Genomic DNA, 25,379 nt, shown 5'->3' with positions numbered 1-25,379 from the left:
TGGATGAGAACAGCAGTTAGCCTCGCTAGCTTCCGCTATTCTGATCACCGCTAATCAAAAATGATTCCCACCAGCAAGATCACAGGCCTGGCGGTTGAGTAATGAAGCTCAAACTTCGTCCACAAAAGAACAACCATTTCTCGATTTAACACTTGTTTACAGTACGGCAACATCTTTAGAATCGCTATCACACAAAAAAAATGGGTCAACAAAATGGAAAGACATTCCTGAGCAGTTGGACAGAAGAAAGCATACCATATAGCATACTTTGTTGAGCTTTCTCGCTATCTGGTTTTTAAATTTTTCACTGGGCCAAATTACAAGTATGGCAGTCAACAACAACAACAAAAGAGTCAAGGCCAAAAATGTTAGCTTTGTGGGGGTGGACTACAGCTGAGTAGAACTAACCAGGAAGTCACTCCACTTCATTAAAGGCCCAGCAGGAGAGCCCTCCTTCCTCCAAAGTTCCTCTCGCAGAACTGTTATTTTACTGTCAAATTTCCATACTTCCGTGTGTTCGGCATATTCTTAATTCATGGCAAAAGTGAGGAGCTCCATAATATGGTCTGCTCCAATACTCCTAATGTGGAAAAGTGTTGCTTTAGAGCAGCATATAATGTGATCCCAGGCTGCCATGAGTGACAACAACAAAAAAGCCCACAGGGTCAAGTGGATTATGCGGGTATACCTAAACAAAATACTCAACCAAGAGCAGAATTAAATTTAACTAAATTAATGTTCAATGTTCTGCCACAATCACAACAAATAATTTATTTATAATCATTTAATTAATACTTTAATTTTGTTACAATTACATGGTTTGTTTTAATATATAATTTAAGTGTTGTTTTGTATTGTTTTTGTAGGAAATATATATACTTAAACAATTGGATGTATTTTTATATACATATTATATATTATTCTAGTAAATACAGTATACATGGTATATATTTTTTTCAAACAAATATTAATTTAACATTATTTTGTTTTCATTTGATTCCAAAATCAAAGATACTTCATTTTTTCATTCATATTTCATTTTATTTAATGGTATTGTGTAATATTTTTTAACACCACAGACACATATACATACAAATTGTCCTCCAAAGCCAGTTTTTTCTTTTTATTCGAAGATTTAGGGCCCAAAATAAACTGACCCAGACATTGAATGCCCCGCCCCTTTTTGCCCAGCCCTATCAGCAATGGTCAATCACTTCCTGATTGGCTGGTTCAGCGAGTGATGACCAAGTCGCCCCTCAGCACCACAAAGGAAAACACCTGTTAGAATCTTCTTAATCTCCAGCAGCAGCCCTGTTCTTGGGGGTATTTGGAGTGGGCCCCAAATCCAATCCATAAAAGGGGCACGGGGCCAAGGCCAGTACAGATTAGACCCCCACCACCACTCGTATTTCTACCAGGATTTCAGTCGGCCCCTTAATCCTCTGACTCGGGTGGAGAGACACATCCACCTTCCCCCTCAGTGCAAACCTAATCAAGATGTATCTCTGTTGACCAATCACAGGCCACGTCCAGTCTGATTTCCTGTTATGCCCCCACCGTCTCCGCCCGCCCCAATATATAATCGCACATACTCTTTCCCCCTTCCGCGGACTTAAAGCCTATTGATTTGATTTCTCTTCTTTTGTCTGAGGTTGGCCGAGTGTTAACGAGACAACTAGGGTCCGAGGCCCGGTGCCAGGACTTTTGGCATAGGAGATTATAGGCCTGATCTTGGCATCTGTCACGCCTCGTCACCCCTCAGGTCTCTAGAGAGGTCCCTTCCTGCTGCAGTCACACGCATAGTGGATATATATATATATATATATATATATATATATATATATATATATATATATATATATATATATATATATATATAAATAAAACAACAGCATTAATATTCAGACAGTGCTTAATGTTACAGTCAGTAGGTGAAATATTTTTTCTTTCAAGTAAATTGAATGTATAACGTCATCTGGGAGAATCTCAAGCCAACCAGCGAAACAAAAGACCAAATAAAAATTTATAAATAAATAAAAAATATTTTTCATTATTACTTAATTTGGGGAAAATTGTAGAAATAAACAATAGTAATTGAGAACTCAATTGTAAACAAAATACAGAAATGAAGAGATTTAAAAAAAAAATACAATGTGTTTATTATGTTACAAGTACTGTCATTATATTCATTAACAGCAAACGTACTTTGTCTCCATCTAGCGGCAAACGTTCACATTACAATACAAGCCTTATATTGTACTCAAGTAAGACGAGTACTGTTTACTTTGCAATAATAGGACTCAAGTAAAAGTAAGAAGTACTCCTCCAAACATTTACTTGAGTAAGAGGAAATTAGTATTCTTGAAGACTATACAAATACTGGTAAAATAGTTAAGTAATTTCTGATCTTTTTTAACCCGTCTGAGCAGATAAAATAATTAATTAAAAATACAATATAATTGTGCCAATTGTCTGACAATGTTATTGTAACTAAAGTTGACTGACAAAAATGACTGACTGACTGAAGAAACTTCTTGTTGACTACATTCATTGATAAAGTAAATCTTTTTAGTAGCTATGTCTTATGTTGCACTAACTAACCGAAACAAATAACAATTTAAAACAATCTACAACTTACCGCAACATGCTTAAGTTTCTCAAGTCGACGTCGAGCTTTTGCTGAAATATCCACGTTCCAGCAGACACAGACGACATCTCATTACGTTACACTTATATTTATTTGTACACTTAAATGTGAACATGGGCTTAATGTGCGGGCAGGGGTGTTCAACTTTGAGAGTCTGAAAGTCGCATGAAGACTCCATTACGTTGGCAATAGGGTAGATGCCACGCACGTCCCACTTCCGGGTTTTAAACATCAGCGCCGTTTACGGCCACTGCTGGCCGCGTTCCAACACTCTCACCCCCACCCCTGCACCCCCCCAAACGCGCGCTACCGCTCATCGGCGGAAGCGCAAGTACTGGGACGCGGCCAACACGTCGCAAACCGGAAACGGATACAAAGTTGACGGGTGAAATGAAGTGGCATTCTTCACGGAAATCGTTCACGTTTGACGAGCCCGCAAAGACTGCTTACGGTCATGTGACTACCTGGCTTTGTTTGATTGGCGAAATGACGTCAATGTCAGTCTAATGGTTACGTTTGATTGGTTGAACAGCATTAGGCATTAAGATTTGGGTAGCGAATGGACTATATGCCACGGAAAAGGCGGGAATGAATCGCGCATGAATTAATACTGATTTAAAAATAATAATAATAAAAGTAGCTAGCTATTAAGTGTTTCTTAACATAAATACTCATACTGTGTTAAGGTTAAAAAAAAAAAGTGGGAAAAAAATATGTTGCATGAAATCTACTGCAAGAACAAAGACAACCACAACCCAAGACTATAGCTGCCATTTTAGTTTATAAAAATAACTGCAGCAAAATGAGGACTAGCTTTAAAAACGCTGTCAGAAAATGTGCCTTTTTGAGTCTACACTAAGGCACGTGTTAAGTTTTAAGTTCCGAAATATGATTCTTTGCTTTATTATCAAATGTATAGGCCTATAGTCTATATTGTATATATGTCAAATGCTAAAGAATGACTACATGTTGTATAATATGACTTTATTGCAAAGAATAAGGCACTTGAAATATTGCTGACGACAACAAGCCTTCATGGAGTTTGCTGCATATTGAATATATAAAAATAAGTCATCCAATTCAAAATGTTCTGTCTTAGAACATCACGTATTCTAGGCACTTTAACTGTACATTCACTTGTTCCTCTAACCGCATTGCTTCACTGAGTTGCCAAGTGATGACCGCATCGGCTGGACTTGTATGACACAAACATCGAGTTTTCATTTATTCAGTCGTCGAGTAAAAACATGCAACAGGATCCATGAAAAGAAAGGTGCAGAATTTTTAGTCAACGTAACAGCCGACATGTTGCATTATATTAGTGTGTCACACATACTAAATATGACTAAAACATAATTTCACGCAGTCCCTTATTGACAATTTGGTGTGTTTTTTTGTCTTTAGATGCCACAGCAAGACTTGCTTTCATTTGGTCGCAGTATTGAAAGATGCCAACCAGCCTGCTGGCAGGGAGGAGGACACTCAGAAGAAGACAAGTTGTCACTTCTACTCTGGAATGATTTTGTTACAAGGCAGCAGAGGACTGACACCCTCTTTCTTGGCACATTCATTCTGAAATCAAACAACGAAATTTGTTATTCCAGAGTTAAAGAGCATTGTCTGTCTCCCCAATGAAATTTCAAATAATCAATGCACAAAATACAGAAATATGCAGTTGTTCTGAGACTAAAGTCACTGTGGCTGTAGTGAAAGTGATTCCTAAATGTTATTTAAAATATCGACTCACTCTTGATCACAAGTTAAAATGATTTTTTCCCCCTTGTCACTCTCTCTTAATGACCAATGTAGAAGTTGGCCAGACTTAATGTAAGTCCACGCTTTTAATTGTATTACTATTATTATTATTATTATGTTTACGGCCGCATTGGAGTGTCATTCGAACCACAGCGAGTAGTTTGTGCAGTTACCCATCAGCTCCAGCGGGTGGCGGTGTTGTAAAAAAAAATAGTTTTTTGGGGGGGTTGTCACTGATTCACTTGCTATAGAACGGCTATATTAATTAATATATATTTATATTATATTATATATACAATATTATATATACAATGCACAGTAGCATGTATATACTGCATACAAAATCAAAATGTTATTCCTATTGTGTGTATCTGCAACTAAATTGTGTTTATTTCTCATTTGAGATCTATAAATAAACTAAGGTGTTGATTTGATCATCGGACTTGTTCCTACCATGTAGTTGACGACGTTGATGTGGTACGGGATGCCGCCCATCTTCTCACACTTGGCGATGTTGGCCCTCTCGGGATCTCCGGCGGTCAGAACGGGAGCATCGGCCTCAGCCTGCAGCACAAAAACAACAAAAATGTATCCATCTTGTTGTTTGTTAAGATGTTTTCATTTCCAAATTGTATTTAGCCGACATACATATTTACTCAGTTACGTTTTTATTTATATTACATGTAATTTCCTTCCATTGTATTAATGGATGTTTTATCATTTATCTATATGTAAACATCCTTATAATGCATTTATAAATAACATATTGTATATCCTGTATTTGTTTATTTTTCAGTTTTTTAGTGTATTTACTCAGGATTTTTTTTAAATTGCTTATTTTCTTAATTTAACAAAACATGTCATAAATATGTTAAGAATTTCTATCAATAAACATCTTGACGCTGTTGAATTTGACATGTCTGTCAGACTTTGTGTTCCTGCCGCCTCTCCCCGAGCCCGGTGCCCCTGAACCAAAGCACTCACAGGGTCCAGTCCTCTCTGAATGGCCAGGAGGTCCGCCATGCGTTCGGTGAACCCGGGAGCGAAGTTCTCCGGGTTGATTGCCACGAAACACTGACCCTGTGAAAACGCACGCACACACACACAAACCACCTTGGTTACAGCTCTGACGAGGTCAATGACCCCATTGCAAAGAGTAAAAACATTCACTGGGTTAAAGCAACATGGCATAGGTTGAATTTGCTTAACCCTTGTATACTGTTTTTACACAGGCATAGTGTCAGGTCCTCAGTACACTCGGTAATATTATTCATTCTTCAAAGAGGATAAAGAATATATGCCATATTTTCTTGATTTACCTCACAATGGTATATATCAAATCCATTTTACATGACAAACTTTGTAATACTTGAACAAAAGTACGACTTAAAAAATAATAATTCATATTTGCATATTTTGTCAAATTTAAACTGAACCATGTTTTGTGTGAACAGAAATCCCCACAATAGTCTGCAGTTATTGCAATTTTCCTCATTTACGCATCAAAAACTCACGATCATATAGTTCAAAATAATTTTGTAGATAAAGTGTGCAACCTACCAAGTCTGCAACCTTGTCGGTCACTTTCCATGTGCGGACATGTTTGCTGTATTTGGCGCCAGCCAGGATACCGCAGAACACCTCTACCATCATTCCAAGGCCGTAACCTTTGTACCCTCCTGGACGACAAAAACACGCACAATAGTACAATTCACTCATGGGACACTTCATTAGGTACACACAAATCAGGTCTAACGCAAAACGTGTACCAAAGTGCCTTTAAAACTTTTAATAATGCTCTTGTGCGGTGGTCATTTAACAATGTTCATTTTTACCATAACAAGAAGGTACCCGAGCATTTGGTGTCGATAGAAATGTTCAATAAATTAAAAGTAATTTAAAAAAGAAAAATTTAAAAAAAGAAAAATTTAAAAAAATAAAAGAAAAATTTAAAAAAATAAAAGAAAATAAAAAATAATAATAAAAAAGAAAAGTAATTTAAAAAAGGAATAAAAATAATAATAATAATATTAAAAATAAATAATAACTAAAAAGTGTATGGACATGAGCATGTTCAGTGTGACTCGATGAGACGTTAGAGCAGACCTGTGGCCTCGCTGCCACCGATGGGAACCAAGCCTCCTCCGTTCAGAACTTTCTTGGGGTCAGCAGTGATCTTGCCCTGGGGGTCGCAGCCCCATCCCTCTGGGATGGTGTCACCACGACGCTCGTGCAGCTCCACCTGTGTGCACGCGTATCAAAAATGTCTCACAACAAACTCGAGATGTGAGGAACACCAGTGGAATTTTTTTAGCCGTGGGGCAGAAGAAAAAAAGCCCGTTTCAATTTGGTATCATGAAAAATAAATAAGGTAGTAATAATCCCGAGGAGTATGAAGAAGGTCGTTTCAAAACTGCGACTGTTAAGAGAAGCCTGTTGGCCTCAGTGTACTCACTTTTCCAAGGGCGACAGAGGACGTAGCCATATCCAGGACGAAGCTGTCGCCATTTTTGGACGGAGCTGCCAAACTCAGGGGGTTGGTGCCTAAGGTGCACTACAAACGACAGTTCAATTGAACTCATTTACTGCCATTGACGGCTATAGACGTCAAAAATGATATTTCTATTTCTAGTCATTTTAAAAAAATCCCACTTTTTTTAACAAGAGTATGAAAACCTTGGGAAAAAAATATTGTACATTTAGAACAGATATAAAATTTGTGATTAATCGTTAACTATTGAAGTCATGCAATTCATTATAAAAAAATTTTTTTTTTACCACAGGTGATTAAAACTTTTAATCGTAATTAATTGCATGACCTCACTAGTTAACTCATGATTAATCTCACAAATTTTATATCTGTTCTAAATGTACAATTTTAAAAAATTCTAGGTTTTCATACTTCATAGTAAAACTAATAGAAATATGAATTTTTGACATCTATAGCCGTCAATGGCAGTGAATGAGTTCATCAATTAGAAAAGGAAGAAGAAAAAAAGAAGGCGAAGAAAAAGAAGAAAAGAAGAAGAAGAAAAAAATGAAGTATAATTGCTGACCTCTTTTCCTCGTGTGGGGACCACCAGAGGGGACGTGTTGGTGAAGGACATTCCCTGTGTTGGAGACATGAGCAGTTTGTTTAGATAAAGCAAACGGGACAGCGGTCGGATTCGCAGACATTATTGACTCACGATCATGTTCTCCTTCAGAGCTTGCATGGCGTAGTAGCCGGCGATGCCATAGTGGTTGGAGCCTACAACAGACAGTTCACATATATTTGACTTTGCAGTATTTCATATTTGGAAGAAAAGATCAACTTAACGTTAGATTATATTGTTGTCTGTTATGACACAGCATTGACATACAACTAGCATAAAATGCAAATATTATGGTTTACCATTTTTGACCTAATATAATGTGAATCGCTTTCTTTGGTCATTGATTTAAAAAAAAAAAAAAACTTTAAATAATGTGCCATTGTGGTATTATAATACAACAACATTACTTTCTCACTTTTGTTAAATCAAATCGCTTTTTTACCAAAATGTAGAAAAACAAATTGAGCAGGAAACGGATGGAGTTACAAGTCAATCATTTTTAAAGGTTTGTGCACTTTGTGACATGATTATCAGAAAAATATATTCATATAAAAGTTTTCTTTATTATTTAGTCAGATGCTTATAAGTTTGTTATGACCAGTTAGCATAGCAGCTAACATAAATTGTAAATGTACTTTAGGAGCAAAAACTAGGATTAGCATTGATTTGCAACTCTGTTAGCATTATTCGAGTAAAACTGAATTTCAATTAGTAGTGTATTCAAATAAAAATTAACTTCAATCAATAGTTAAGGATTTATAAAAGTTACTCTGTAACAATTTGCCCCCAAAATATCTTTACAATAGCCTTTTTATTTGACCCTTTATGACTGAAACCTCTTCTAATTAGTCGATTAACACATTAGCCGTTCGCAATGGCTACTCCGGCAAGCCTCTGTCCAATAGTTTTCAGACTGGATTCCGCTTTGAATTTCCCGCCCTCTGTCTGCGGATGTGACGGACGTCATGCGTTGTACGTAAAGAGTGTGTGTAGTTTCATTTTTCTGCCAGAGGTGGCAGTAGCGATTTGAAATTACATTTTCTGCGTTCAGCAGCTTTAAGCCTTTTTTTTTTTTTTTTTTACTACATCCTATTCAATTGTATCGACAACAATGATGCGCCAATCGCAACAAAATAAAGGCATAACAAATAATAGCTCCTGAAAAGTATAATGTTGATGGTTGAGTGGGACAAAATGAATCATGTGATGAGTCATTGTTTTTCCTCACCGTGCGCCACCACCCATCCGATGCCAACTTCTTTGGCCTTCTTGATGGCCAGATCCATACAGAAGTTGCCCACCACGGGGCCCAGAAGGTTCCTCCCATCCACGAGCGCCGTGGCGGGGCTCTCCTTATCCAGGACGGGCTCACCGTCCTTGGCGCAGATTCCCGTCTTAATGTCTTTCACGTACATGTCTGTCGGAAAAACAGTACCAAATGATATTTCAAGTAAAACTGCCAATGCCTCGGCAGCGGTGGCTCTCCTTGCCCACACGTGAGGGCATAGCAGTTTATAGCGATGTTGCGCTAGGCAAAACTGACCCATCCTGTTCAGTCCGTGGCTGTAGTGACCTCTGTGGTCGCCCTCCACCAGAACCTGTGCCAGGCTGCGGGCGTGATGCTGCTTGGTGCCCACCGCCATCATGCACCTCTCGATGAAACTCTGCACCTCCTGCTGGGTAATCAAACACCTACACACCACGAGAGAGACACAAGCTCAATGTTGCAATAGCCCAACGTCACATTATTTGTTTCAAAAGGGAGTGCATGAGGTAAAAAAAAACAGCAACTTCTCTTGTTCACCAAAGCTAGCCTGATGCTAATTTTAGGCAGTATAATAGCTGGCAGAACATCGCGCATCGGATGACGTGCATCGGACAGAAAGGCTTCTTTGTCTTGCTCGGTCACATGGAAACCCTCACAAGTGCAAGTGACTTTGGTCAGTCATCAGCGACAGAATTTTCCCTCGACTTAAAAACAAAATGGGAGTTGATTCAGTCTCAAATAGTAAAGGCTGAAACTGAGGTTCTTAAAGAGAGATCGATTCACATAAGAATCGCGATTATCATTTAGTACGATTCAGAATCGATTTGAAATGCCCCCAAATCGATTTTTTTTAAATTATTTTATACTGTCTTCCCTTTGTTTGTGTGTGCCTTTATTGGGAGCGCTGTTCATGTTGTAACCGATTTGGCCACTTAGGGGCAGTGTGGTTCCACGCGGTCTGATACACTGTTAGGTTGTAGCCACATTAGAGAGTAGAAGGAAAAAGTCACAATCAAGTTATTCCAATAAAAGTTTTTTTTTTTTTTTGCATGGAGCCGTTCTTTTGAATGATAAAAGTGCAGCGAAAAGAGCACTAATTAGCATTAGCGAGTCAGACTGGAGTAGATCATTACGATTCCTTGAACATCTATAAATTGAAGAAAAAATCATTGGCAATCAAATCATTTTGAATCAAAAATCGTTACTAATTCTGAATCGAATCGCGCACCCAAAAATCGGAATCAAATCGAATTGTGAGACATTCAAAGATTCCCACACCCCTACTAAGTTCTACGCAGCCCCACTAGTCTAAATATGGTATTCTGGTTAATATTGTGTTAGAGGAATATGAGTTAAGCAGCAAAATCCAGCCGTTTTTATCCATCTCAAGGGGCGGCCATTTTACCACTTGCTGTCGACAGAAGATGGCATCCATGTTGCTCAGGTTTCAGGTAACAACCAATCACAGCACAGCTTCAGAAAACAGGTGAGGTGTGATTGGTTGTTGCCTGATCCTTGAACAACATTGATGTCATCTTCAGGCTACAGTGGCAAAATGGCCGCCCCCTGAAATGGAGAAAAATGTCTGGATTTTGCTTCATAACTCATATTACACAAATGTAATATTAATCAGAATGTCATGTTTGGGCTAGTGAGGTCACGTATAACATATTATTATCAAGAAACGTTTAAGGTTGACTTCCACTTTAAATTGGTCTTTCACAATAAATGATTGAATCATTAAAAAAGAAAGTTAACACCTTTCATAAGGGACCTGCGTTCCAATAAAACAAACATAATAAACCAATCATTTCCCTTTAGCTTTGGGCATTTTGGGCAAGTGTAACAGTGTTATTTCCAGAATGCAAAGTGTAATATTACAAGAATAAATATGGACACTAATATACATTTATGACTTAGAATTTAATATCATAATACTACAAATTTATCTTGGAAAAAAATACAACTTTGCTCTCTGAAAATTATGCCTTTAAAGCCAACAAAATATGTATTTTTTTTTCTTGTACAGATTAGCCGCATTACTTTAATACTGGGGATTAATTCAATTTTCATAATATTATGGGCCCGAAATGGTAAAGTAGAAATGGGTTTAAAGTGGAAGTTAACCATAAACATTTCTCGACAATAATATGCTATATGTTGCCTCACTAGTCTAAACATGACATTCTGATTAATACTACATTTGTAGAACATGAGTTATGAAGCAAAATCCAGGCGGTTTTATCCATTTTAGGGGGCGGCCATTTTGCTACTTGCTGTCGACTGAAGATGACATCAATGTTGCTCAGGGTCAGGCAATGACCAATCACAGCTCACCTGTTTTCCAAAGCTGCACTGTGATTGGTTGTTACCTGAGACGTCGACAGCAAGTGGCAAAATGGCCGCCCCCTGAGATGGATAAAAAACAGCTGGATTTTGCTGCTTAACTCATATTCTACGAACGCAATAAATATTAACCATCCATCCATCCATTTTATTAACCGCTTGTCCAGAATGCCATATTTAGTGGGGCTGCATAGACCATATTATTGTCCCCAAAAAATTGGGGGTTGACTTCCTCTTTGAGATTGCGCCGTTGTGGGAGTGACTGTGGGAGAGACAGCCGACTTCCTACCCAACAAAAGTGGCTCTACTCATTCCCTTTCAATTGAGCTCAGGAGAGGTGCACACAGTTTTTGACATTACAGAAGCAGAAATGGACTCGCTGGAGTCTATGCAGAAGATCAAAACACGCAAAGTAAGAACTGCAAAAAAAATCTCCACTCGCGCATGATGTAAAGTTGATCAGGGCGATCACCAGACCGCCTTCCACGCTGATCGTTTGCATCAGAATTTTATATATTTTTTTACATATCTCATCTCTCCACATTTCACAAAAACATTCCCAACCCAAGCTCCTCCTCAAGAGGTCATAAAACGGCTTTGCTCTCCCTCCTGTCACAAGCTTGACGAACGCCAGTTCTCCTGATCAGCACCAGATGGCAGCCCGTTATGTCACGAAGAATAACACTTGAAAGATAACAACAAAAAAAAAAGAAGAAAGAAAGAAAGCGCTAATCACCAACAAAATGGTGACTGAAACCCTTCAAGGCCTTTCCTCCCCCGTCCTTTTATTGTTTTTCTCGACCTTCTTGGGAATCTTTTCGGAATGTGCACAATTGCATCCAGATGTGGACTGTGGCGAAAGTTGGCAAAGACCAAACCAGATCAACTCTGAAAAAAAAACATTGTGTTCTGAAATGTTTCCTCTTATTTTTTGCTGACTGGTAATTATATGACCGCTCGTGTTTGCTTATTGGTTCATTGAGGAGTTTCCAATATAAGTGCATCAAAACACTTTTTTTTTTTTTGTGTGAAACTTGTGTCATCTCTAGAAGGAAACAACAACACTCCTTCCTTCAATTCTGAGTTGCTTTATTTTCGGTGGAGGGCTGCCAAGTAATACAGGATCTGATGCTTTTGTATTGTATTCATCAAAGTTATCACAATGAGGTTTCGGGGGGGGGGGGGTGGGGGGGGTGAAGTGTGTTTTGATTACAACAGCACTCGAGAAAGGATTCTGTGACACGAACACACAGAATGCGCAAATATGTACGCGTGTAACATGAGCCCCCAGCGCTAGCAGGATGGGATTTATTGGGCGGGGGAGGGGGTTGGGTGTGAAGGGGGGTGGTTCAAATGCATAGCAGCCCTTCTGGCATGTCGAGGGTCTCAGTGGACAATTATGCAATATCTTACATAAGTCCAGAGGCGAAAGGCTCGGTAACTCGTTTTACGGCTTCCCATAGAGGAAGTGAAATATGAATAAAGAATAAGGGCTGTGTCGATGTGCCCTGAGGAGAGGGTGCGACACCCCACAACCCGCTAAATAGCAAAGCTCCGCTAAAAAAAAATAAAGGGAAGGACTCTGGTCTCGTATAAAAGGTGCAAAACTCGAAAGGAAAATGGACAAACAATTCATATTAAAGCACGATCACATATTTTTTTAGAATGTTTTTTTCATAAATATCTGTGGACTTTGTAAAACAAGAAACTGTCCCCGCGAACGCGATAATCATGCTAACAATGCTAATGCTCACATAGCTTCTTTTTTTTTCTTTTACAGTGGTGGTAAGTAACAAACTTTATTATATTATTATAAATGTATTTGAAAGGGACTATGCACATTGATTAACAACAAATTCAGTAGTAAATATGACAGATTCTAGCAGCAGTTGCTAATTTGCATCTGTAGTCCCCTCTACAAAAGTACATTAAAATACACATCACTAAATACCTTTGTTACTTAAATTATGTAATTTTTTTCAGGTATTGTTACCGTTTTACCTCTTTACTTTACTTTACTTGAGTATTTATTTTTCTAACCCCTTTTACTTTTACTCCCTACACTTAACAACAGCTATTGGTAAAAAAAAAAAAAGAGGTAAATATGAATGAACTTTTTTTTTTTTTTATCTACACGCGTCTTGGTTAAAAAAGTAAATATTTATAATTTTTCTTCTCACTACAAGCAATATTTAAGTTGATAAAAGAGGGACTTTTAAGCTGATGTTTAAAAAAAAATGTTTATACCTCCATTCAAAACAGCCTAATTGATAGGGGGAAACTTTTCTTCTTCTTTTTTTTTACTTTTTTACTTTTCTCATGTCAGAGTCTATACTTGGTTGTATTTTGCAAGTTATATTTAGAGACGTTTTACTAACCTAACCTAATGATGTGCCCTAAGTCCAGCATATTTGGAACGGTTTGTTTTAAATGATAACTTATAATCCCTTTTTTATTTAACATTTGTATCAATGTTTATGTTTTAATGTAATTATTATTCCAAAAAAAAATAATGTTTATACCTCCATTCAAAACAGCCTAATTGATGGGGGGAAACTTTTCTTCTTCTTCTTTTTTTAAACTTTTTTACTTTTCTCATGTCAGAGTCTATACTTGGTTGTATTTTGCAAGTTATATTTAGAGACGTTTTACTAACCTAACCTAATGATTTGCCCTAAGTCCAGCATATATGGAACGGTTTGTTTTAAATGATAACTTATAATCACTTTTTTATTTAACATTTGTATCCATGTTTATGTTTTAATGTAATTATTATTCCAAAAGAAAAAATGTTTATACCTCCATTCAAAACAGCCTAATTGATGGGGGGAAACTTTTCTTCTTCTTTTTTTTTTTACTTTTTTGCTTTTCTCATGTCAGAGTCTATACTTGGTTGTATTTTGCAAGTTCTATTTAGAGACGTTTTACTAACTTTAATGTAATTATTATTCCCCAAAAAAAACACTATTTAGGAAGAAAACTTGAAAAGTGATAAACACTTCGTGTACTTGGTGTGGAAAAAAACAGTTTGGCAACCACTGACCTTTTGTATGCATACACATGATACATGTTATTAGTGAACTGATAACATTGTGTTGCTTTGTGGGGGCAACATTTGGCTCACGTGGAGGTGGTGCGGGTGTGCCGAATGTTGTGAAGCGGGGTGCGACGGCAGGAAACGCAACACCCAAAGACTTTATTTAGGTCGTAAAATGAGAACAAGACCACTGTGTGTGCATAATTATGGATGGATGTGCACAGAGGAAGCAAAAAAATGCAGAAGTTGTCATGCATAAGCATGAAAACGAAACCACACGCCCACGTTGATGTTTTCACTGCTGAACCAAAAAAAAAGTGATTAAAATCCAAATGCAGGAAGTGAACAGTGAGTCCATGCATGCGACAAAGGGCACCCTTGGGTTGACCTTGAAGTGACAAGAGGCCTCTTACCTGCTCATGTTGCCTGTTGTGTGTTGTTACGCTCCCCGAATCAAAAGCAAAAAAGAAAGACTGCCGTCCTTGATTCTGCTCATGAGTTCAACTTGCCCTTCCAGCCCCGCAGACTTTTGCCACGCCCACCCTGGGTTATGTCGAGCAGGTATGTGTAGATGTGTACGCGTGTTTAAGAGTGGGGCGGGATGTGTCGCATGTAGGAGGGTTGTTACACTAACCGGCCTTGTGGTGCGCAGGCCTTACGCAACCTGGAGCTGCTGTTGATCGATAAGAGGGCACTTCCCCTCAGCCAAATGCAAGGCCTATGTGACATTTTTTTAACAACTTCAATTAAACATTGAAGAAGACTAACTGGAGAACCTGAAGTAATCATTGGGATTGTAGTGTACTTTTTGTTTTTGTTATTGAAACCAAAGTTCAGAAATATTTGATAAGGTCTACGCTTTAGTTTTTGACACTGAGGAGCTTTGGCGTAAGTTTGAAAAGTTACTCTCTGGCGCCCACTGGTGGACTGAATCCTTATTACATCCTGTTAAACTTTTCTCAAGCCCCCCCAAAAAAACATTTCCCACCCCATCAAATAATATAAATCGTACTTTGCATTTTTTGGTATACTAGATCTAATTTTTTTAATCTACTTTTGATCTCTACATTTTTTTATTTAATATATTTTTTGTTATATCTACCTTTTTTTTTATTGTGTATTATAGTCAAATGTATATAACCAAAATAAATGGGATAAAACAAAATGTGATCATATTAAAAGTAATGGACTTTTTTTTTAGATACATTAAATTATCTTTGTTTTGTTTTTTTTAGAGCATATTATGCATATTTTAAAATATAAAGTCATTAAAATATATTATAAATGTAATGTCTAAAAAAAAAAATATATATATATATATATATATATATATATATATATATATATATATATATATATATATATATATATATATATATATATATATATAATTTACATGCAAATTTAAGGCAGGACTTGTGGTTACCACCACTACCTAAAAGTTCTGAGGTACAAGGTATAAATCTCAGATGGCATAAGATTGAATAGGTACATTACATTAGATCCATGACATGTTTATATTTACATAAATTATACAATACGCAGCAAAGTAGAGGGAACAGAGGTCAAGTAATAATATTTGGATTTTGAAAGAAAGAAAGAAAGAAAGTTGGTTAAAAAAAACTCTTAACAACTTAGTGGAAAATTTTACGAAAGATGTTTGAATGGTGGGCGGTGGGACCGGGTGATTTGTTGAGTGAAGGAATGAAGCATGTGACTTGTCAAAACAGCCCCATCTTGATTAATTCAAGATGTTTCTCTGCGCGAGCGTTTTTCTTAGTTTGTTGACGTGCTCATGGGACACACAGTGACAAAAGATAACGCACCAGTTTAACTCATGAAGTTAAAATGCTTGAAAAGGGAAGAATAAACAATATGAATGATTGTGCAGATACACTTTAAAAAAAATCTTCAAAGAAGAAATTGTAGACAAAAGGAGCAGTTCACAAATCTTCTCGTTAAATGTGAATAAATAAGTTGGGGAAATAAAAGGTAAGGATACTATGAAGTGACATTTTAGACTTTCTCTTCATTCAAAACACGTACACTCCGTGGCCACTTCATTAGGTACATCAGGTCAATATGATCCGATCCAAATTCAATAACAACGCTTAAAGATTTGATTGACACTGTGAGAAGGGTGTGCATTGAAAGGTTTCTGAATATTATATATATTGAAGTTTTAACGTTGAACTTTGTTGCATCATAAAATTACTGTCAAGGTGTATAAAAATAAACCTTGACACCATGTAATGAGGTGCATATCCACTAGAGGGTGGTACACATAAGACATTTTAGGAAGACGTACTTACCTCCAATCACCAGGAGGGGGCATACGTGAGACTGCTCTGCGTGGGCGTGTGTCATTTTTGTTTGGAAGTTGAAAGTGGGAGTGTTTGGGGAGGGAAAAAATGTATCTTGACCTTCAGCTATGTGGAGGAGTGAGGCATGATAAATAAAGCACGTTGTCATCACTCATACTGTGAGAACCAACACTGTTTGATTCTTCACCATATTTGCACTCACCATCAAATTATTATTTGGATTCATTTTAGAGGATGTGAAAAATGCAAGTCGTGGATATGTTCACCCGAATGTAAGCGGACAACACCCAGAAGCAACATTTGAACACGCTCCCCTCTGCCAGCTACAAGCCTGTAATTCCCCTCACGACAGACATCTGCAACAACTTTCCCGCCGCCGCAAAAGGACAAAATAGAAAGTTGGAGGCCCCGCGCTGTCATTTGCTCGTGTATAAATAAAGAGGGCAGCTCAGGAGAAATGGCTAATATGAGGGGGAGAGTCAAATGGTGGTCGTAACATATTCGACCTTTGTAGCGTGGCCGAGGGCCAGAAACAGCTGCTCGTGCAATTCTAAATCATTGTAAAAAAAGAAAAAGAAAAAAAGACATTGTAAATTAAATACAATAAAATGTATTTCTTGTACTTTGCGACATCGATGTGTGTTATACTACTCTTTTCCTACGTTCCGTGTCATTTCCCGCATCCTTTTACAGTAATTCCAGGTGGCAACACTCCTTGAATACACTCCATCTTGGATTGCTACATTTGAATCTCTGCTAGCTCCTGCGCAGCTAGCATGTCTAGAGGCTAGACATGCTAGCAGCTCCGCTCGCTAGCAGCACAACACTGGCATAAACAAAAACTATCCAGGGTCGACGAACTCAATTTCCAGTGGACCCTCACTATACTGTATATACCAGACTGTTTAATGACATGACACTCATGGGGGGGCGGAGTGAGCTTCCACGCAAAAGTAGCTTGATAGCTACACCACTAGCGCAAAATATAGCACGAAATACAAACATTTCCATTTGAATAGGAGCATTAAGAAGAGGCACTGTATTTGGTTTAGGCATAAAACGATGTGGTCAAATCAACCTTGAATTTGACACCTGTGATTTAGAGTCTTCAATTAACTTAAAATGTTTGGTTTTTGGAATGTGGGAGGAAGCCAGAGTGCCTGAGCAAGCCCACACGCACAGGCACAAATGGCGCGCAGAGACCCAAAAGACGGTAAACCTGTACTGCAATGTGAGTACACTGATTTGTGTATATTGCTTGGGTCCATGGTTCTGGGACTGCAATAATTTAGGGATCCTCAAAATAATTTACAATACATTGTTAAATCATTTAAAAAAAAAAAAAAAAAAAACGTACCTTCATATAGGAACTAGCGTCAATAAAGCTAATTGAGCACATTTAAAGGCTTAGATATGATTATTGTAAAATATCTGACATCCCTGCATGAATAAAGTAGTTTTGTTTTAAAAACAAGTCACATTATTTAAGTAATAATGCAACATTCAAGTTAAGCATGATAGTTTTATTTTTACACTTTTGTCACTATTAACAATATCAACCTTTTTTTTTACAGTTGCACGAGCATTAGGAATTTGGTTATTGTGCCGACATTGTCCTAAAATAAACACAAAGGTCTGAAGCTACAGTAATATATAATATGTATAATATGTTACCAGCAACTACTTTCAGGCCACCGTTGACAAAAATCCCCAAGTGAACACGATTGCAAACCAAAAAACACAAACTAAATAAAAAACACAAACAAAACACGACAGTATTTTTTTTTAAATCACAAAAACAAAAAGGTAATCGCAACTACAAATAAAAAAAACACAAGTTTTTTTTTTTTTAACTCAAATGTAATCGCAAACGCAGATATAGCACAAACACAAAATACGAAACAAAACAACAAAACGTAATCGCAAACACAAATTAAAAAAAAACACGAGCACAAAAAAATAAGCACGTAAACACAAAACCCCGAAACACATTAATAAATGATGAAACACACCAACATTTTTTAACGGAAGTGGTGTTTACGTGAGGGGAGAGCAGGGGAGATCCGAGGAATGTGACGAAAGTACCTCCTACTAACACAGTTAAGCATAGTTTACATGTGCTTAAAATATTTAGAAATAATATTAGTTTTATAGTAACGTTAGCCGTTTAATTTAGTGAGATACCTTTTTGTGTTCATGTTTTTTTTGTGTGCGTGAGTTTTTGTGACTTTTTTTTATTGTTTCATATTTTGTGTTTGTGCTTTTTGTTGTTTTGTGTTTGTGATTCCCTTTTCATTGTTTTAATTTTTGTGTTTTTTTTATTTGTGTTTGCGATTTTTTGTTTTGTTTCATTATGTGATTTTAGTTTAGGTTTTATGCGTTTGTGATTTTTTGTTTGCGATTTTTTTTTGTTTAGGTTTTGTGTGTTTGTGATTTATTTTTTGTTTAGTTTTTGTATTTGTGATTTTTTTGTTTAGTTTGGTGATTTTGTTTAGTTTTTGTATTTGTGATTTTTTTGTTTAGTTTGGTGATTTTGTTTAGTATTTGTGAAAAGATTTTGGATGATTTTTTTGTATTTGTGATTTTTTTGTTTTGGTTTTGTATTTGTGATTTTTTTTGGTTCGTTTTGGTTTAGTTTTTATATTTGTGATTTTTTTTGTTTAGTTTTTGTGATTTTTTTGTTTTGTTTTATTGTATTGTATTTGTGATTCTTTTGTTTTGTGGTTTGTTTTGGTTTAGTTTAGTTTTTATATTTGTGATTTTTTTGTTTTGTTTTGTTTAGTTTTTGTGATTCTTTTGTTTTGTATTTGTTTTGTTTTATTGTATTGTATTTGTGATTCTTTTGTTTTGTATTTGTGATTCTTTTGTTTTAGTTTTGTTTTGGTTTAGTTTTGTTTTGGTTTAGTTCAGTTTTGGTGTTTCATTTGTGTTGCAGATATGTTCACGAAGTGCGCCTTGTGTGTCCAAAGTCTGACCGACTGTGCACACATTATACACAAGAAAGACTTACCTTAGCTTACCTTTAGCGGGGAATCGAACCCACGCCAAGCTTCATCGTAGGCAAGTGACCGTACCGCTCGGCCACCCGGATCCCGGGTCGAATTGTCTTGAAGAGTCAACTCGGTGGCAAGTTCTCCAGCCCCGCCTCCCCCTCTCCCCCTCTCCCCCTCTCCCCCTCTCCCCCTCTCCCCACCCCACCCCACCCCACCCCACGTGTTCGCTCTGCCAATCGTGAAGTGTTGTGTTCAAACTTATGCCATGGCGCTAAAGCATGCATGTTAAATAAGCATGTGTCCTCTTTATTTTTTTATTTTTTGCATGTTTCAGAGCTTAACGAGCCACTTACAAGTTAATTGTTTGATTGACAAGCACCCTCCAACACAGAGCGGTCTGCTCGCGCAGGGAGTGAGGGAGATGGAACATTCCAAACGCAAAGGGGTGTCCGGGCTAAACTACTTCATACAGTAATGTATTGTTTCCTTTTTTCCTTTCTTTTTAAATGCTTTATTGAACAACGTGCACTTACATCGCAACAGACATCGCAAAAGTCCCTTTGAAGTAGGGCAAGTCTACACAGTGTAGCTAAACAGATCGCACCACATACTAAAGACACCAGATTGTGGTTTTTCCCACGCATCACGCTTTCCTTCCTTATCTCCGTGACTCAAATGCGCACATCTCAAGTTTGGATCATTCCGGGAGGCTGGCGAACACAGCTTTACCGACACTGGGAGACAGCACCGACACTGACTACGTTTACATTACCCAGACAATATTCGGGTTACGGTCAGAATTCGGGTTTCTGGAACAATCGAAATAACACGTTTACATGCACAAGTTGACTGAGTTACCAAGTATACATGGCGTTTGGAATAACCCGATGTAAGGGGGTGAAGGACGGACACCGTCATGGCAGAAAAATACGTCATTTCCGCTTCTAACTTTAAACGGGAAATAATATACATGATATCAATTAAAGTAGTCGGTTTCCTACTCGCTCCAGAAGTGCGGTTCGTGTCGGTACACGCCAGAAGCATGGACTTACTTCGTTTGGACAAAGCGAAACTATATGTGTGTCATCTAATGTTCCTACACGGACGTGTATTGTTGAACACTGCAAGCTGGAGATAAACATTGTTTAAGCATTACGAGTGATGTGGCGTCTGTCTCGCATGAATAGTTAACGTGTCACAAAACGGTGGCATTTTCGCCATAGAGGCACAAGAAGCGAAGAAGAGGAAAGTCACTGTTTACACAGTTACTTCTGTTCGCTGCCTTTTTTTTGTTTTTTAAACACACGCGAGCACTAGCATGTGTTTTAGCATAATAGCATGCTACCATATGTTTTGAAAATACGGTCATCTCTGTCTATATATTTGGACGCAGCTGGGATGAAAGGGAAGCGAGCGCGGGCGGACCCGCCTGGGAATTAAAACCTTCCCGGATCCGTGTAAGTAGCAGTTTAAAAGCAGGGTGGAGGTGCACTGGCAGAACCACAAGAACACCCTTACATCGAATCCAGTCCGGTTAGGAAGGAAAAGCATGTTACAAGAAGAACTTCGTGTGAGTCCAAAAGTAAAATGGGAAGAAGAAGAAAAGTATTGGGAAGTTGAAAGAAAAAAAAAGATTGAAATTAATTTTGTGGATTTATTCAAAGTTAGCAAGAGAAAAAAATATATAATAATAATAATCCATACAGGGTATCCCAAAAAAATGACACAATTTAATAGTTTAATCATGTTTAGCTAATTTTTGAGTGTAAAATAATGTTTCAGGACGGAGACAGAAAATCACAATATACTGGCTACAGTTTGTGCTTAGCAGTTAGCAGTTAGCTCACTTTGAAATTGTCTATAAAATCTACATCCATTTGAATATGTTTGTTGGAATTTTGATAAATAAATCCCAACCAAAAAAAACAATTTAATTTTGTATGTCTAACACATGCAACTGCTTTGATATTCATATTCTAAATGATGTCCGTTTTGTTTGTGATACCCTGTAAACGCTATCACAATGAATACATACAACAATTTGACTTGCTTGCAACTTCCTGATTTCAATTTCTACCTGAAAATGATTATTTACTTAAATCCGCTCCATCTCTTTCATTTACAAACCCACGCTAGGAAAATTGTTACACATCTTAAAAGGAAAGTTAACTGAAAGTAAAAACTGATTAAAACAAACCTTTCCATCAATCACTTTGTTGTTCTGATTAAATATGTTTAAAAACGGAAGTGAGAATTGGGGTAAGTTGTGGGAAGGTAATTGGTAGACAGCGGGGTTGCATAAATACAATAAATATAACAAACATAACGTTTTTATAATTTAAAAAAAAACGTTTCAAAATTGGTCACACTAAGGAATATAACAATACAAGAATTCCGCATTCTTTGGTTTTAGGCCCTTGATCAAAATGTGTCCAGAATATTTTTTTAAATGAAGCAAATTCAGCAATTCTCACTTTCAGGGGAAGAAACTATCATCTGTTATTTTCTTGATTTTAAACTGAGGGGCGGAGCTTCATTTAGTCAGGCCGGAGTTGCATCTAATAGAAAAATTGGACTGTTTTCCGCCATTTTGAGACAATTACAAACCTTTTTTTGAGTGGACGTCAATAATTAAGGCTCGGGGCCTTACACCCCACCAATCGGGGGATTCACTAGCTATTGTAGTATTGCTTCATCGCTCGCCACATAGAATCGTCGGAAAGCTGATTCAAAAAAGTAGACCTGCTCACTGCCGTCCAAAGACTCTGCAGCGTCGCTCGTCCTTCAAATCAAATTACTCGATGGTTGTGAAAATTGGGTCGGTGGTTATGTCCCGTCCGTCTACCAGCTGAAGAGGTTCAGGAAATTCTGCAGGCCGTCTTCCCCGAGAAAGTCGAAGGAGCCCTGAGAGGAGCCCAGGTGGACCAGCAGGAGGACCAGCAGGGCGATGGCCAGGAGCGGAATCAGCAGGTTCCAGCCGGCTGCCAGGATGTTGTACCACTTGGCTTTATCCGAGCACTCCTGGGCCAGCTGCAAGTTACCTTGGGTCTTCTGGTCACGGGCCTAATTGGGTCCAACAAGAACAATTAGAATATATGAATATTCATCTGATCTCAAGTTTAGAAAGTGTGGGAAGTGCACAGTAAATTTTGTCGAGTACATTTTACTCTAAAAGAGTCTATTTGGTTCCACTCTAAACAGAATAAAATGTACACTTGGAAGAGAGTAAATTTCACTTTTGGCAAAAAAAAACCCAGTAAAGTTTTTTTTTCACTCATAAATTCTAATTACATTTTAGAAGGACATTTTGTGAGTACATTTTAATAGTTTAAAAAAAAAAGGTACACAAGGGTTGAGGATCGAACTGTTGGGAGATGACCACTCTACCACCTGAGCTATGCCCTCCTACTGTTTGCTACTTTCCAAAAGGAGAACAAAAACATTCTCTCGTAAAGAGTAGAATTGACTAAATTTTACTCTGTTTAGAGTCAAATGACTTTTTACTTGACCTACATTTCAAAACATATCCATATATTCTACTCTTTCTCAAAAACGGGGCTTTCTAGTTTTTCTACCCCTGTGGATGATCACATGACGTAACATCGCGGTTGGGATCTTGACTGATTGATTCATCGATTGATTGCTTGAGATCTGGGGACTCGTTAGCCCAAAAATAAACGGACAGCAGCAACAATTGAGGTACGCAAGTCAGTACGATGCAACACATTTAGAGAAAAAAAAGTTGTCCCCCATCCGTTCGAGGATTATTTTTCTGTTGGTATCTTTAGCTAATTTAGCATTTTTCATTAGTACCGGTAGATTCACAACATTAGAAAACATAATGTCGATTTTTTTTTTTCAGGGTTAGGGGTCGTTTTAGGGTCAAGGCTAACTACATGTTTCTACAGATATTGGGTTAGGATCTAGAGAACAGTTAGGGGTCCGATTAGGTTTGTTTTGACTATTGACATTGGAACCGATTCTGGTTTTAGGATTGGACTAAGGTCAGTTTTATGACAAGAGCTAGCTTTAGGGCTAGTGGCATACTTCTACGGTCACGGTAGACTGGCCCCCCAAAAAAGTGCATCACAGTACAGTAAATTTATAGAAACTAAATAAAAAATGATTGAGTACATATGAACCCATTTGAATGAAATAACAGCTAAACTCGAGATTAAATGTCGGCCTTATTTTGCCCACTCATGGATTAGGATCAGTGTTCATGGTTAGTTTTAAGATAAAAGTTATGATTAAGACTTGGGTTAGGGTTAGCATCCACCACCAAAGTTTAGGTTTTGGGTTAAGATTTGTGACTTCTCCAGACAACGGCTTAGTTCTGGGTTTAGTTTTTCTCCAACCAAAATGTCGGCTACTGTATGTATCCATTCCAAACATTTAACCACTGCTCTTTTAAAACCTCTCAGGTTCAAGGCTGTTACAGCTGTTTAATTTTGGAGCAACCCAAAGTTTCTTCTTCCTCCCTCTCTAATTTCTCTTGAGCACTCGCCCACCAAGAACATGGCAATTACGCCATTTTTAACCACTCGGATGAAGCCACTCGGCGTCTTTAATTACGGACTCCTGGCCAGTCCGCTGCTGGTTCATGAAATTTTTTGTACACTCTGTAAGTTTCTTCTTGTGTGTCAATTGATTTCTTAGCCCCATTTCTGGTATTTTGGAAGACTTAACTTGTAGGATACGACAGCTGTCCGCCATGATGGATCTCATCTGACCGCAACTTGAAGTCTTGAAGTGAATGTTCTGTTCTCATAGTTTGCATTGTTAGACAACTGCTAAAAGACTGTATAATGATAACTTTGAATAACGTTAGCCTAATAGCCTTTTTACCTTACTGTCATACGTCATTTAAAAAGCCGAATGTGCTTGTTATTTTTTATTTGTATTTTTTTTTTTTTTATGTTTGTGTAGATTGTCAGTCATGCGCGATTGAATCAAGACAACTGGATTCCTTTTTTCTGGAAAAAAAAAAAAAGACGTTAGCATGTATGCTAACATGCTAACGATAGAATTTAAATCCGAATGATTGCTGACCTTGGCAATGCAAGTCAAACATTTTGTAAATCAAGCGTAGGGAGCAACAATCCGCCAGTCCTCAAACAATCCCATCACACTTTTCTTCATGCGCCAGCATATTGGCAGTAAAACGTGGCGAGGGCTTACCTTGATAGAATACAGCAGAGCCATGAATCCCAGGCAGCAGAAGTTCACATACAAGGTGTTGCACAGAGACCAGAAGATGTAGTCCCGAGGGGGGTTCTGGCCCACGTTGCCCATGTTGACCGCGGTGGAGCCGGCTGGCTTGCGGGCAGACTTGCAGTTGGTGAGGGGGGTGCAGTCGGAGGGGAAGTTGTACGAATAGCTGTACGAATGGTTGTCCATGGTCGGGTCCCGGTCGGCACAGCTCTTGTCCTGGCTGGTGTTTTGCTTTTGGTGGAAGCAAGCAAGGAGATTCAATGGAGACTTGCCCCCCCTTCCCCACCCCCAAGAGTTTTATATGGGCCAGTGAAAAGGGAGGCGACTGGGAGAGGACGTATGGGCATGGGCCTTTCACATGCACCAACTCGGTCATTATGTGGTCGGGCTGACAGAGCCGAAAATAAGCACGACCAACAAACAGAAAACTTCGAGGGAGAAGATGGAATTTCTTTCATATATATATATATATATATATTTTTTTTTTTACAGGTTTAATGTGCAGGTGGGGGTCGGATGAGAGAAATGATTAAAAACACAATCTGGAAAAAAGCCTTGACAAATTTCCATCTTTTAGATTGTCCTAATCCAATACATCCAGTATAGTTTTTTTCCCACTACAAGAGGCCCCAAAATTCACTCTGCACTTACTTTTTTTTTCTATTTAATTTCTGGTATAGTTAGAAGCTGTCAACATTTGA

General features: G+C 37.9%; 2 protein-coding genes across 2 annotated transcripts; both read right to left on the bottom strand.

Annotated features, from left to right (window-relative positions):
• Positions 1-3,616: 3,616 nt before the first annotated feature.
• LOC147175045 (uncharacterized) lies at positions 3,617-14,727 on the bottom strand. Its single transcript, XM_086074216.1, has 11 exons — positions 14,561-14,727; positions 9,041-9,189; positions 8,726-8,914; positions 7,591-7,652; positions 7,459-7,512; positions 6,858-6,956; positions 6,509-6,644; positions 5,963-6,081; positions 5,387-5,482; positions 4,856-4,966; positions 3,617-4,219 (listed from the first exon to the last, which is right to left on the bottom strand). The coding sequence occupies exons 1-11, from the start codon at positions 14,566-14,568 to the stop codon at positions 4,154-4,156; spliced, it is 1,089 nt and encodes a 362-aa protein (XP_085930342.1). The 5' UTR covers positions 14,569-14,727; the 3' UTR covers positions 3,617-4,153.
• A 5,258-nt stretch (positions 14,728-19,985) lies between these two features.
• On the bottom strand, positions 19,986-24,935 carry LOC147175044 (interferon-induced transmembrane protein 5-like). The gene is made up of 2 exons (XM_086074691.1): positions 24,646-24,935; positions 19,986-22,527 (listed from the first exon to the last, which is right to left on the bottom strand). The coding sequence occupies exons 1-2, from the start codon at positions 24,862-24,864 to the stop codon at positions 22,306-22,308; spliced, it is 441 nt and encodes a 146-aa protein (XP_085930817.1). The 5' UTR covers positions 24,865-24,935; the 3' UTR covers positions 19,986-22,305.
• Between the last annotated feature and the right edge of the window lie 444 nt (positions 24,936-25,379).

This window comes from Leptonotus elevatus, chromosome 4, assembly GCF_054856555.1.
Source record: "Leptonotus elevatus isolate MCC_2025b chromosome 4, RoL_Lele_1.0, whole genome shotgun sequence".
NCBI classification, from domain to species: domain Eukaryota; kingdom Metazoa; phylum Chordata; class Actinopteri; order Syngnathiformes; family Syngnathidae; genus Leptonotus; species Leptonotus elevatus.
This window is presented reverse-complemented; position numbering and strand designations above follow the sequence as displayed.